At 40.7% G+C, this 12,344-nt stretch overlaps 1 protein-coding gene across 1 annotated transcript; it reads left to right on the top strand.

Moving 5' to 3' along the window:
* Window positions 11,019-12,038, top strand: LOC109238588. The gene has a single exon (XM_019405076.1). The coding sequence runs from the start codon at window positions 11,019-11,021 to the stop codon at window positions 12,036-12,038; it is 1,020 nt and encodes a 339-aa protein (XP_019260621.1).

The following is a 12,344-nucleotide window of genomic DNA, read 5'->3' as shown; positions in this document are numbered from 1 at the left end:
GACCACTTCATGATTCCACATTACTACCATGCCACCTGACTGACCTTCTGCTGGCACTTCTATCATCTCCGACAAGCCAAAGTCATCTAGCATTTGCTCATGATTTATCATCCTAGTTTCTAATAAAGTCACCATGCATGGCTCGTGAGTGTCTATCATTTCCCTAAAATTCCTCCTAAAGTTGTCATTATTTTCCCCCCTTAATTCCAGATGATAAAGTTAGTTGGGCGGTTCATGGATTAGTTTAGGTTCATGTTTGCTGGGTCCCCATTCTCTCTCACCTCTTCCAGAAAGACAGAGTTCCTTCGTAGAGATGGAACTATGATCATGGCTCTGTTACCCACTGTTGGATCTTGGGGTAGCATGATATCCATCGAGCACTTGTATAGTTCTAGAGGGCGATTGAGCACATGCCTCTTCTCTTGCATCTCCGTGAAGAGATACGTTTTTACCACGTATAGGTTTGAGAATTCTAGAACCTGCTCGAGCCTAGGTTGAGAGGTTCTCCTATCTCCTCCATGACTGCTTCTACTTGATCTGGTTCTTGCCTTGCATGGGGGTGTGGTGGTGGTGATTGTTGATTCATTTGATTTGTTGGTTGTTCCTGAACTTGTTGAATGCTCTCCCATGGCATGAAGATAGGGTTCAGTTGGGTTAGCATTTCTGATGGAAGAAGGGTATGTCTAGGAGAATGTTCTGGGGTTGTATTGGGTTGAAATATGGTGGCATGTTCCACTGGTTTCTCATTTCATGCACTAGGCGTGGGTTCAATGATGGTGCTAGTGGGTGTAGGATATTGTTGAGCCAAAGTTGATTCAAGTAGTTGCTCATTGAAAGCCTCATTCCCTCGATTATCAACTGTGCTAGGTATTGAGTGTTTTGAAGGATTAGTATCGACTCTTGGCCATTGACTTGGATGCTGAATGAGACTGCATTTCCTATTAGACCCATTTCCATCCACGAGAGAGGCTGATAATTCTGTGCCTGTGGAGGTTGGACATAGATAATTTGAGGATTCTCTGGTTGGGGGGGGGGGTGGAATGGAGGTAGGTTTTCCATTGTTTGACCTCTGTTTTGTCTTAGGATTTGGATGAGTCTGTGTCTCCTCCTTGGGGTAGAGGGAATTGTTGGAATTGTTTAAAGATTGTTGAGTATTTAAAGGGCTATTGGCAGGCGTGGGATTAGTGTTTTCAGTGGTAAGGGTGGGATTGGTGGCTGGGGCAATGATTGGAACTTTAATTTGCATGCCCTCTGAGTGGCCAATGGTTTGATTTATAGGGAAATTTTCCATGGATATAGTATCCATTCCGTGTTATAGGGGGGAAGCCATCTGTTCTTCTCTAGACTCTTTGAAGGACATTTGGACGACACTCTTTGGGAGGGGGGGGGGGAGAGGGGTAATATTTTCGTATCTTTGGGGCAAATTTTCTATTATAGAATCGGTTATAGGGGGATTAGTAATAGTCTTTTGTTTTGATTGGATGATAGGCAGTGTAGAGTTATAATTATTATAGGAGTTAATATCATTTTTAGTGGGATCTAATTGCATGTCACCATTTTCTTTAGCATTTTCAGTTGGCACGTAGGAGTCTAGTATTTCCATGTCATCCGCTTGGGTATCCAAGTGTCTATCTGCATGGGAATTTTTTATAATATTTGTATTTTCATTTTTGGTGGTTTTGTTCAAAACCATTTTCTTGTCATCTAGGAGTGAGAAGTTTTTTTAGAATTGTCACGATCCAAAATCCACTAAGGGTTGTGATGGTACCGGACACCACTCTTAGACAAACCAACACTAAGAAGTTAATTAAATTTCCATTTTAGTATTTATTGAAATTATTTCTTTTATACATTAAATAATAAATAATAAATTTTACTGAATGAATAATGATGTGTTTAACAAACTTAATTATTGAATAATCCCATAGTCATCCCAGAACTCGGTGTTACAAGTGCATGAGCAATTTCTAGGAAAAAAATAATATGTAATACAATAACCGTCCGGAATACAAATTGGACAGTAGAGAAAATACAATACAATACTCTGAAGGAGACTCTGCTGGCTCCGGGCCATCTCGAGAAAGTATCAACTATGCCGATGTGCCAAACTAGGCCACTAGACATACATGTGCCTGTGCAACAAAAATACATAGCAAGTGTAGCATGAGTACGAAAATAACGCGTACCCAGTAAGTATCCCGTCTAATGTCGAAGAAGTAGAGACGACAGGTCGACTTCGACACTTACTAGTGGTTCAATAATAATATACCGATAATATAGTAAATCGAGAATATATATAAAAATAGTTGTAACTCAATAGCAGGAAGAAAATAAATAATTCTTTTATTAATAGGGAATTTCCAAAATTCTTTTTTCATCATTTACACATTTATCTCAAGCCAGCGAGGCAATATCTTCATTTGTAAATTTTCAAGTCAAGCAATACAAGCATGCGCAAATCATGCCGAGGTCGTACGGCCCGATCCACCATAATAATAAAATGTGCACTGCCGGAGGGTCGAATGGTGCGAACCATAGATGCATCTATGTGATGACCCAAAAGGTCATCACTTGCTATTAAATTAAATTATGTGTTTCCGAGACCTTCAAAAACCTCATTTAGAGTCACCTCGATTTGCGTGTGCAGTCCGGGCACGTAGCCGGAAAGATTAAATATGAAAATATATGAAAAATGGTAAAATTTGGCTATAAAATGAGTTAATTTGACTACGGTCAACGTTTTGGGTAAACGGAATCGGACCCGTGATTTAACGGTCCCGGAGGGTCCGTAGTAAAATATGGCACTCGTTTGCCCGGAATCGAATTCTGAGGTCCCGAGCCCGAGAAATGAATTTTTAAAGGAAATTATTTTCTAAAATTGTTTAAGGAAATTTGAAATGAAATTTGATTAGAACATGTTAGTATCGGGCCCATATTTTGGTTCCGGCGCCCGATACAGGTCTTATGTATGATTTAAGATGTTTCTGTGAAATTTGGTGAGAAACGAACGCCGTTTGACGTGATTCGGACCTAAATGGCTAAAGTTGATGTTTTATGAAGTTTGAGAAAAATCCTTTGATTTTGAGGTTTAATTCGTTATTATTGAGGTTATTTTGCCGATTTGATCGCACGGATAAGTTCGTATGATGTTGTTGAGTTAGTACGTATGTTTGGTTAGGAGCCTCGAGGGCTCGGGTGTGTTTCGGATGTGATTCGGAAAGTTTTGAACTTAAGGAAAAGTTGCAGATTTTCTGCTACAGGTGCTCAGGCCTGTTGTTCATCGCGATCGCGTAGTCACTCTCGCGATCGCGTAAGGTAAATAGGGACAGGGATGGATTTGTCCATCGCGAACGCGAAGCCACAGTCGCGAACGCGGAGCTTCAAGGGATTTCTCATCGCGAACGCGACTGCTGTGACGCGAACGCGTAGTGTTAATTGGAGGGGGCTGGGATCTTGGTCGTTCTTCTACGCGAACGCGTACGTGTGTCCGCGAACGCGTACGTCTGTCCGCGAACGCGAAGGTCAGGGGGTTCAACCCTTCGCGAACGCGTGGAAGAACTCGTGATCGCGTAAATCCACTTACTGGCAGCCTTCGCGATCGCGACAGTGTTCTCGCGAACGCGATGAACACTGTCGCCCAGCACTTAAAACAGTAGCTAAAACGGGATTTGTTCAAACTTTCATAACTTCTTCATCTCAACTCCAAATTGGGCGATTTTTGAAAGAGGATTTCACCACAAATTCATAGGTATGTAATCTTAGACTCATTTTCTTCAATTTCCATTAACACCCATTAGATTTCTAGGCCTAAAACATGAGATTAAGGGTAGAAAATTAGGGATTTAGGTAGAGTTAGGGCTTTTTGATTAATTGTGATTTAGACCTCATTTTGGGGTCGAATTCTGGAAATAATTATATATTTAGGCTCGTGGGTGAATGGGTGATTTGATTTTGGTCCGAACCTCGTGTTTTGACAAAGCGGGCCCGGGGTCAGTTTTTGGGTTTTTGGGAAGAATGATTAGAAAGCTATAATTAAGCATTGGAATTGGATTGTTTAGCATTTATTGATGTTATTGAATTGATTATGTCTAGACACAATTGATTTGGAGCCGAGTTCGAAAAGAAAGGCGGTGTTTGAGGCTTGAGTTGGCCGTGGAAGTTCGAGGTAAGTGTTTGGTCTAACCTTAGCTTGAGGGATTAGGAGTTGAGTCCTATTTGCTATGTGGTAATTATTGAGTACGACGCATAGGCATGGTGACGAGTATCTATACGTTGGTGTCTAGCATGCTCGTGAGTCTTTATATTGTGATTTTTATGACTTCGTTGTATCTTTCATGCCTTGGTGATGGTTTCTATATGTTGTGTAAAGTTTGTGGAAGGAATTGTGACCTATGAACATTAAGGAGCGTTGGCTCAAGTTGTGTAGCGAATTGTGAAAGTGTAAGTGATAATTGAATCTCTAGAGCATTGGCTCGAGTTATGTAGTGAATTTTGAAGTAAAAGTGAGAAAGAAAAGAAGTTATTATGTTGACACCCTTGCCGGGCTATTGTTGATTTATTGGTTATCTCCCTTGCCAGGATGTTGATATTACTGATGTTGTTCCCTTGCCGAGATTTATTTGTTGAATTGTTGCTCCCTTACCGGGATCTTTATTACAATTTCATTTATTCCCTTGCCCTATTGTTTGTGATTGTTGTTTGGGTGAGGAAGAGAGTTAAAGCACGAAGGGTGATGTCGTGCACTGTTTGTTTTGTGAGAAAAGAGTGCAAAGCACAAATGGTGATGTCGTGCCGCACGATGTACCATTCTGTTCCTATTATATTGATTTCATGGTAAGGAAAGAGTGTAAAGCACGAAGGGTGATGCCTTGCCGCACAATGTACCATTCTGTGCCTATTGTATTGATTCTTATGGTGAGGACAAGAGTAAAAGCACGAAGGGTGATGCCGTGCACTTGTCCTTGATTTCCCTGATTCTTCCTGTTAATTGAGTTATGTTGTCTCTTACGTTTATTTCCTGATTTTCTGTTGTTACTTGAACTTATTTCGAGGTTATAGATTCCTTTACCCTATTTGCCTTGTGATTGTTGTTTGTGTGAGGAAGAGCGTAAAGCACGAAGGGTGATGCCGTGTATTGTTTTGGTGAGAGAGTGTTAAAGCACGAAGGGTGATGCCGTGTATTGTTTTGGTGAGAAAGAGTAAAAGCACGAAGGGTGATGCAGTGCACTTGTCTTTGATTTCCTAATTTTATTTGATAACTGAGTTACGGTTTCTCAACACTTAAATTGCTGGTTTCCTTTTAATACTTGTTGTACCCTGCAACATGATTTCCCTTTCCCATTTTTAATTGAATTGTGGTGATCCTCATATTTATTATTGCTCTTCTGTTACTATTCGATGTCTCCCCGCAACATGTTTCCCCCTCCCATACTTGACCGTATATTACTGTTCTTCTTTTCTGCTGTATATAGTTGACTTGCACAGGCTTATTTGGTAGTTTGGTCCTAGCCTCGTCACTACTTCGCCGAGGTTAAGCTAGGCACTTACCAGCACATGGGGTTGGTTGTGCTGATACTACACTCTGCACTCTTTTGTGCAGACCCCAGTGTTGTAGACTTCGGACCGCAGTGGGATTGCTGATTCTCGTTCATCAGGTGACCCGAGGTAGTCCTGCAGGCGTCCGCAAGCCTTGGCGTCTCCTTCTATCTACTATTCATGTTTCTTTCATGCTTTGCCAGAGACAGTGTTGTATTTATTTCTTTCAGACCTTTGTTTGTAGTATTCTTAGACCGTCTGTGAAACTGTGACACCAGTTCTGGGTAGTTGAGACTCAAACAATTGTATTAGATATTCATGTTCAGATAGCTTATTGTTTCTTTCTTCCGCTTATGTTAATGTCACGACCCCAACCCCGGTCGTGATGGCGCCCAACACAATGCTAGGCAAGCCCGACCATTTCAACACTCTCAATCCTTCATATAGAGTTCATTACCAATTAACAGGGTTTTACTACCAAATTAACATGAATAGAAATCTGTAACAGAAGGTAAAAAGTATTCGGAAAACAAGGTAACATCTCTACATAGCCCACCGATCCGGTGTCACGAGTCAAGAGCCTCTAATACAAGTTTGAGAAACAGCCTAAACAAAAGATAGTCTAAAATACTGAAAATAAGGAGGATAGAGGGAGAAATCGGGTCTGCGGACGCCATGCAGCTACCTCGATGACTCCGGTGAGATCTGGACAGCAGAAATAGCTCAAACTACGCCTCAGGGATACCTGTATCTGCACACACGGTGCATGGAGTAATGTGAGTACTTCGACCCAGTGAGTAATAATAATAAATAATGACTGACGGAAAGAAATCACACAGAAAGCACTAAGCAGTTCTACATCAAAGCAGTAAGAACATTTAAACAGCAACTAAATGAAGAAGTCAGGCAAAATCCTTTAAACCTGTACTCATCTCATATACTTTTCACAATAACTGAAGTCACAATTATACAGCTGCGGCGTGCAGCCCGATCCGTATTTCGCTGTGGCGCACAGCCCAATCCATAATAAATATATTGCTGCGGCGTGCATCCCGATCCAATAATAATAGTCAACTGCGCTCACTGGGGGTGTGCAGACTCCGGAGGGGCTCCTACAGCCCAAGCGCTATACCGCTACGGCGTGCAGCCCGATCCATATAATATACTGCTGCGGCGTGCAGCCCGATTCATACAATATACTGCTGCGGTGTGCAGCCCGATCCATATATATATATATATATATATATGTATATATACACCTTGCTGTGGCGTGCAGCCCGATCCATAACATATAAGTCATCCTCACTATTGGGTTCTCAACCCCTCTTAGTCAATATAAACTTCGCCCCTCGGGCATACTAAGATAAGATAGGGATCCCAGCCCACGTATTGCTCACATTTTGGTTTAGCTATTTCAAAAGCCGGTTCATATTTTATTAAACAGTTAGAAACATGACTGAGGGTATGGTTTTTAACAAGTAAAGTGAGGTCAATCAGTACGAATGCCCCTAAGGGTTCTACATGTCGGCACAAGGCCCCAAACATGGCAACTAGCCCAAATCATGATGATAAATCAGTTTAATCAAATACGTAGTAAAATATCAAACGAGACGGACCAAGTCACAATCCCCAGTAGTAACAACCTCGTGCTCGCCATTAAGCGCGTGTTTCACTTCAATATAGCACTACGTTGTGCGAATCCGGGGTTTCAAACCATCAGGACATCATTTATAACCATTACTCATCCCAAGCCGGGCAAACTCCTAGCTCGCTATGCCCTTGCCTCGCAAATCAACCTCTTCGCGCGTCGAATCTGGACAAAACCACAATGAATACGTTACAATAGGCTAAGGGAATGTAACCCAATCGAAAAGACTCGAAAAACATCAAAATTCACGAAATTGGCAAAACCCGACCCCGGGCCCACTTTTCGAAAAATCAGAAAATTAACATCACCGGATTCCTTATCTCGCCACGATTCTATACATATCAAAATTACCAAAATCAGAGTCCATTTGACCCCTCAAATTCCACTTTGAAATACCAAATTCCCAAGCCCTAGATTTACCCTCTTTTGATGAATTTCCACAAATTTCCGTGTTAATTCTACCATTAAATCACGTATTTAGGCCAAGGAACTCACCTCCAATCACACCTAGTCGAAATCCCCTTCAATTTCCGTCCAAGAGCTCTCAAGGTCGATAAAAAATGGTGGAAATGAACTTAAGCTCGTGGAACAAAATGAGTTTTAAACCCTTCTCTGAACAGTGATTTTCGCATTTGCGGTTCCTTTACCGCATTTGTGGCTACCGCTTCTGCGGTTATACCTCCGCTTCTGCGGATCCTTATTAAGTCCACGACCGCTTCTGCGGTCCTCTATCCGCATTTGCGGACCTCTCTTCTTTGGATAATTGTTCGCTTCTGCGGAAACACCATGGCTTCACCCTTTCACACATGCGACTCTTCCACCGCATCTGCGGTCACGCAGATGCGGCTCCCCTTCCGCATCTGCGCAATCTTCCATCCAGGCCAAATGACCGCACCTGCGAGCCTTCTTCCGCACCTGCGCAACCGCATCTGCGGTTCCTTTTACCGCAGATGCGAAAATACCAGAAACCAGATACACAGCAATCTCATAAGTCCAAATTTCATCCCGATGGCCATCCGAAATCACCCCGAGGCCCCCGGGACCTCAACTAAAAGTGCCAACCCATCCTAAAACATCATTCAAACTTGCTCCAATCATCAAAACACCACAATTAACTCCAAAACTATCAAATTTCATTGGATTCAAGCCTAAGTTCTTCTAAAACTTCCGAATTACGCATTTGATCAAAAAACCGACCAAAACACCTCCATATGATCTGAAATTTTGCGCACACATCCAAAATCACCTAACGAAGCTACAGCAACTCTCGAAATCCCATTCCGACCCTCGGATCAAAATCTCACCTATCAACCGGGATTCGCCAAAATACTAACTTCGCCAATTCAAGCCTAATTCTACACCGGACCTCCAAAATCAATTCCGATCACGCTCCAAAGTCACAAATCATCCCCCGAAGCTAACCAAATCACCAAAAATCACATCCGAGCCCTCTAACTCACAAGTCAACATCCGGTTGACTTTTCCAATACAAACCCTCCTTAAAGAGACTATATGTCTCATTTCCATCCAAAACCAATCCAATTTGACTCATTCACTCAAGACTCTTATAATAAAACATAAGAAAACAGAAAATGGGGGAAACGGGGCGGTAACTCACGTGACGACGGGCCGGGTCATCACATCCTCCCCAACTAAAACAAACGCTCGTCCTCGAGCGGGTCAAGAAGCATACTTGAAGTCTCAAACAGCTGAGGATATCTGCTCCGCATCTCCCGCTCGGTCTCCCAAGTAGCCTCCTCCACGGGCCGACCTCTCCACTGCACCTTCACCGAAGCTATATCCTTTGATCTCAACTTTCGAACCTGACGACCTAAAATAGCCATTGGCTCCACATCGTCCAACTGAACAGTGCTGAAATCCAGTACATGAGACGGGTCCCCAATATACTTCCGGAGCATAGAAACATGAAATACCGGATGCACGCCTGACAAGCTGGGTGGCAAAGCAAGCTTATAAGCCACCTCCCCAATCCTCCTAAGTACCTCAAAAGGTCCAATAAACCGCGGACTCAGCTTCCCTTTCTTCCCAAACCGCATAACACCCTTCATGGGCGAAACCTTCAACAAGACCTTCTCACCCACCATATATGACACATCTCGAACCTTCCGGTCCGCATAACTCTTCTGACGCGACTGTGCTGTACGAAACCTCTCCTGAATCAGCTTCACCTTCTCTAAGGCATCCTGAACCATCTCTGTCCCCAATAACCTAGCCTCGGCGGGCTTGAACCATCCCACCGGAGACCTACACCGCCTCCCATACAACGCCTCATACGGAGCCATCTGAATGCTCGACTGATAACTGTTGTTGTAGGCAAACTCTGCAAGCGGCAAAAACCCATCCCAAGAACCTCCAAAATCAATAACGCAGGCACGCAACATGTCCTCCAATATCTGAATAGTACGCTTCGGACTGTCCGTCCGTCTGGGGATGAAATGCTATGCTCAACTCCACCTGAGTACCCAACTCCCGCTAAAAAGTCTTCCAGAACTGAGAAGTGAACTGAGTACCCCTATCTGAGATAATAGACACTGGAAACCCCATGCAATCGGACAATCTCCCGGATAAACGNTAATATAGGTAATTATACTAATGAAAATTAAAAATTAAATTTGTATTAAAGATAAAACGAACGAAAATTTACATAATAAATAGGCTGACAGTGAAAATATTACTACCACATTTAGATATAATGTGTTCAAACAACTAAGAAAATATTTTTTTATGATTAATATCTGAATTGAGTGCAGTTAGTATAAGTTTGAAAGATAGCATAATTTTTTGAAACTGCGTTCCAATTTACAAAATAGAATGACAAGAATTATTTGAATTTGAGATGAGATTTTTTTTATTTCATAATTATTTTATTTTGGAAATATTACGGAAAGAAATAAAATGACATTAAATATATTACTACAAACATATAATATGTTCAAACAATTAAGAAATTATTTTTTATATTAAAATAAAAATTTAAGAATATAAAATAACTTTCTAATATATATAATTTTATTAATGAAAATTAAAAATTAAATTTATATCTTAAAGCAATAAAACATTTAACTGCAACTTAATCAAAAATAATTATAAGAGAACTCAATACATTTGGAACATAATCATCAAAAAACTTATGTATTAATATTTTAGCCTACATCAATTTTACAATTTAAAATAAAATATGATATTATTTTTGTTATAGGTAAAATATTAATGTAAAAACTAATTAAAATTTGTAGTAGGAAAGAGAATGTATAAAAATAGAGATAGTGTGAGGATACTTATACATTAAATCAATTTAAAAATAAATAAATTAAAAAATTAAATTATATTTAATAATATTACTATACATTTAATTGATTAAGAAATTGAGGATACAAGCATAAAAATATACCAAATTTCAAGAATAAAATATTTCTATTTATTAAAGACTTTTAAAAGAATGATAAGCAAGACATTAATTTAATTATTAAGCTAATAAAATATTATATAATAGTACAATAATATTAAATAATAAATAATACAATAACTATAAGAAAAAAACAAAAAGGAAAAAGAATTTGTGTGCAAATAATGTGATGAATAAGACATATTTAACTTTTAGATAAAAACAAAGTGATAGTAAGAAGTTAGTTAAAATAATATGACCTATTGTGCTCAAACAACAAAAGTTAAAAAGCAATAGGAAGTAAATCGCTCCTCGAGAGGCGCACGTTACGCAAGGAATAGCTAACGTACGCCTACTCCGATGACCCACCGGAAACGACGCAATGACATAACCCTGGATGCAGACCCGAAGGTGAGCTCATAAAATAGAATGGTTACGCCGGAATCTGGAGTTCCCCAAACCCTAGAACCGCCTCAATTGGTTCACTGGATGCAAGGAATGGGGAGTGCTCCCACAATTTTGCAAGCTCCGACGAAAGAGGAACCAGTGAAGGTGAAAGAAGCTAAAAAACCAGAAGAGGCAGATGCGAACTTGGCAGCACGAAAACTTACCTTCTCAGTCGAGTCGCATGAGACAAAGATTACCCTAGCAGATGTGGTACGAGGAAATCGATCCATACATCAGGGTTCGAAACTTGAGTACTACGCGCCGGTTATGAAAGAAGGGATAAAAGTGGTCCGACTCAATCAAATTGAAGTAGAAGAGGAAATCAGAAAGTGGAAATCAAGCTTGATTGGGTATGTATTAGGTGGGTCGCCGACATTTAAGGATATGCTGAAATTCGTCTATGGAGTTTGGCAATTTGTGGACACACCACAGGTATACCTTCATGATGATGGATATTTTATATTCCGCTTCCTGAATGATGAAGATAAGAGGAAGGTGTTAGAGTTTGGGCCTTATACTTTCAACAATCGACCTATGATCTTAAAACAATGGGAGGCAGAGTTTGATATTACAAAAGAAACTAATCGAATTGTTCCTACTTGGGTAACTCTACCTGGGCTGCCAATTCAATACTGGGCAATTGAAAATTTGGGCAGAATTGCGAGTTATCTAGGAAGACCAATATGCACTGATAAACTGACTGCACAAGGAGACAGAATCACATATGCTAGAATACTGGTGGACATAGACATCTCTCAGCCTCTCCCAGAGCATATACTGATTGAGGATGAGAAAGGGGGACTCAAAGAGCAGCAGCTGGAATATGAGTGGAAGCCTTCCTATTGTCAGGATTGTCTACAAATAGGACATACAACTAGAAAATGCAACAAGGAACAAGAGAATGAAGCTCTACATGAGAAGGGTGAAGAGCAGAACCGGAGAAGAAGAAGACAAGGGCAGAAAAAAACAGCAAACAACCCAATGGAAAGTGAAAGACAATAAGACTCAACCACCAAATCAGGAACAACAAAAGGAAGAAATCCCTAAGCAGACTGAGGAAAAAATGAACAATGATGAATAGGGCAGAATAGTGAAGGGAAAAATTAGAATGGTGAATCAAGAAGATGAATGGAAGGAAGATGCCATGACTGATGAAGAAGTAGAAAGGCTGCTAAGCAAAAACGGATTCAGCTCATTGAGAATTCAACCAAAAGAGAATTCCAAAAGTTTGGAAAGGGACACTAGCACCTCTGATAAGTTACCCCCATGATAGTCTGTTCATGGAACATCAGAGGGCTAAGTAAGCCC

Source organism: Nicotiana attenuata, chromosome 1 (genome assembly GCF_001879085.1).
Source record: "Nicotiana attenuata strain UT chromosome 1, NIATTr2, whole genome shotgun sequence".
NCBI classification, from domain to species: domain Eukaryota; kingdom Viridiplantae; phylum Streptophyta; class Magnoliopsida; order Solanales; family Solanaceae; genus Nicotiana; species Nicotiana attenuata.
This window is presented reverse-complemented; position numbering and strand designations above follow the sequence as displayed.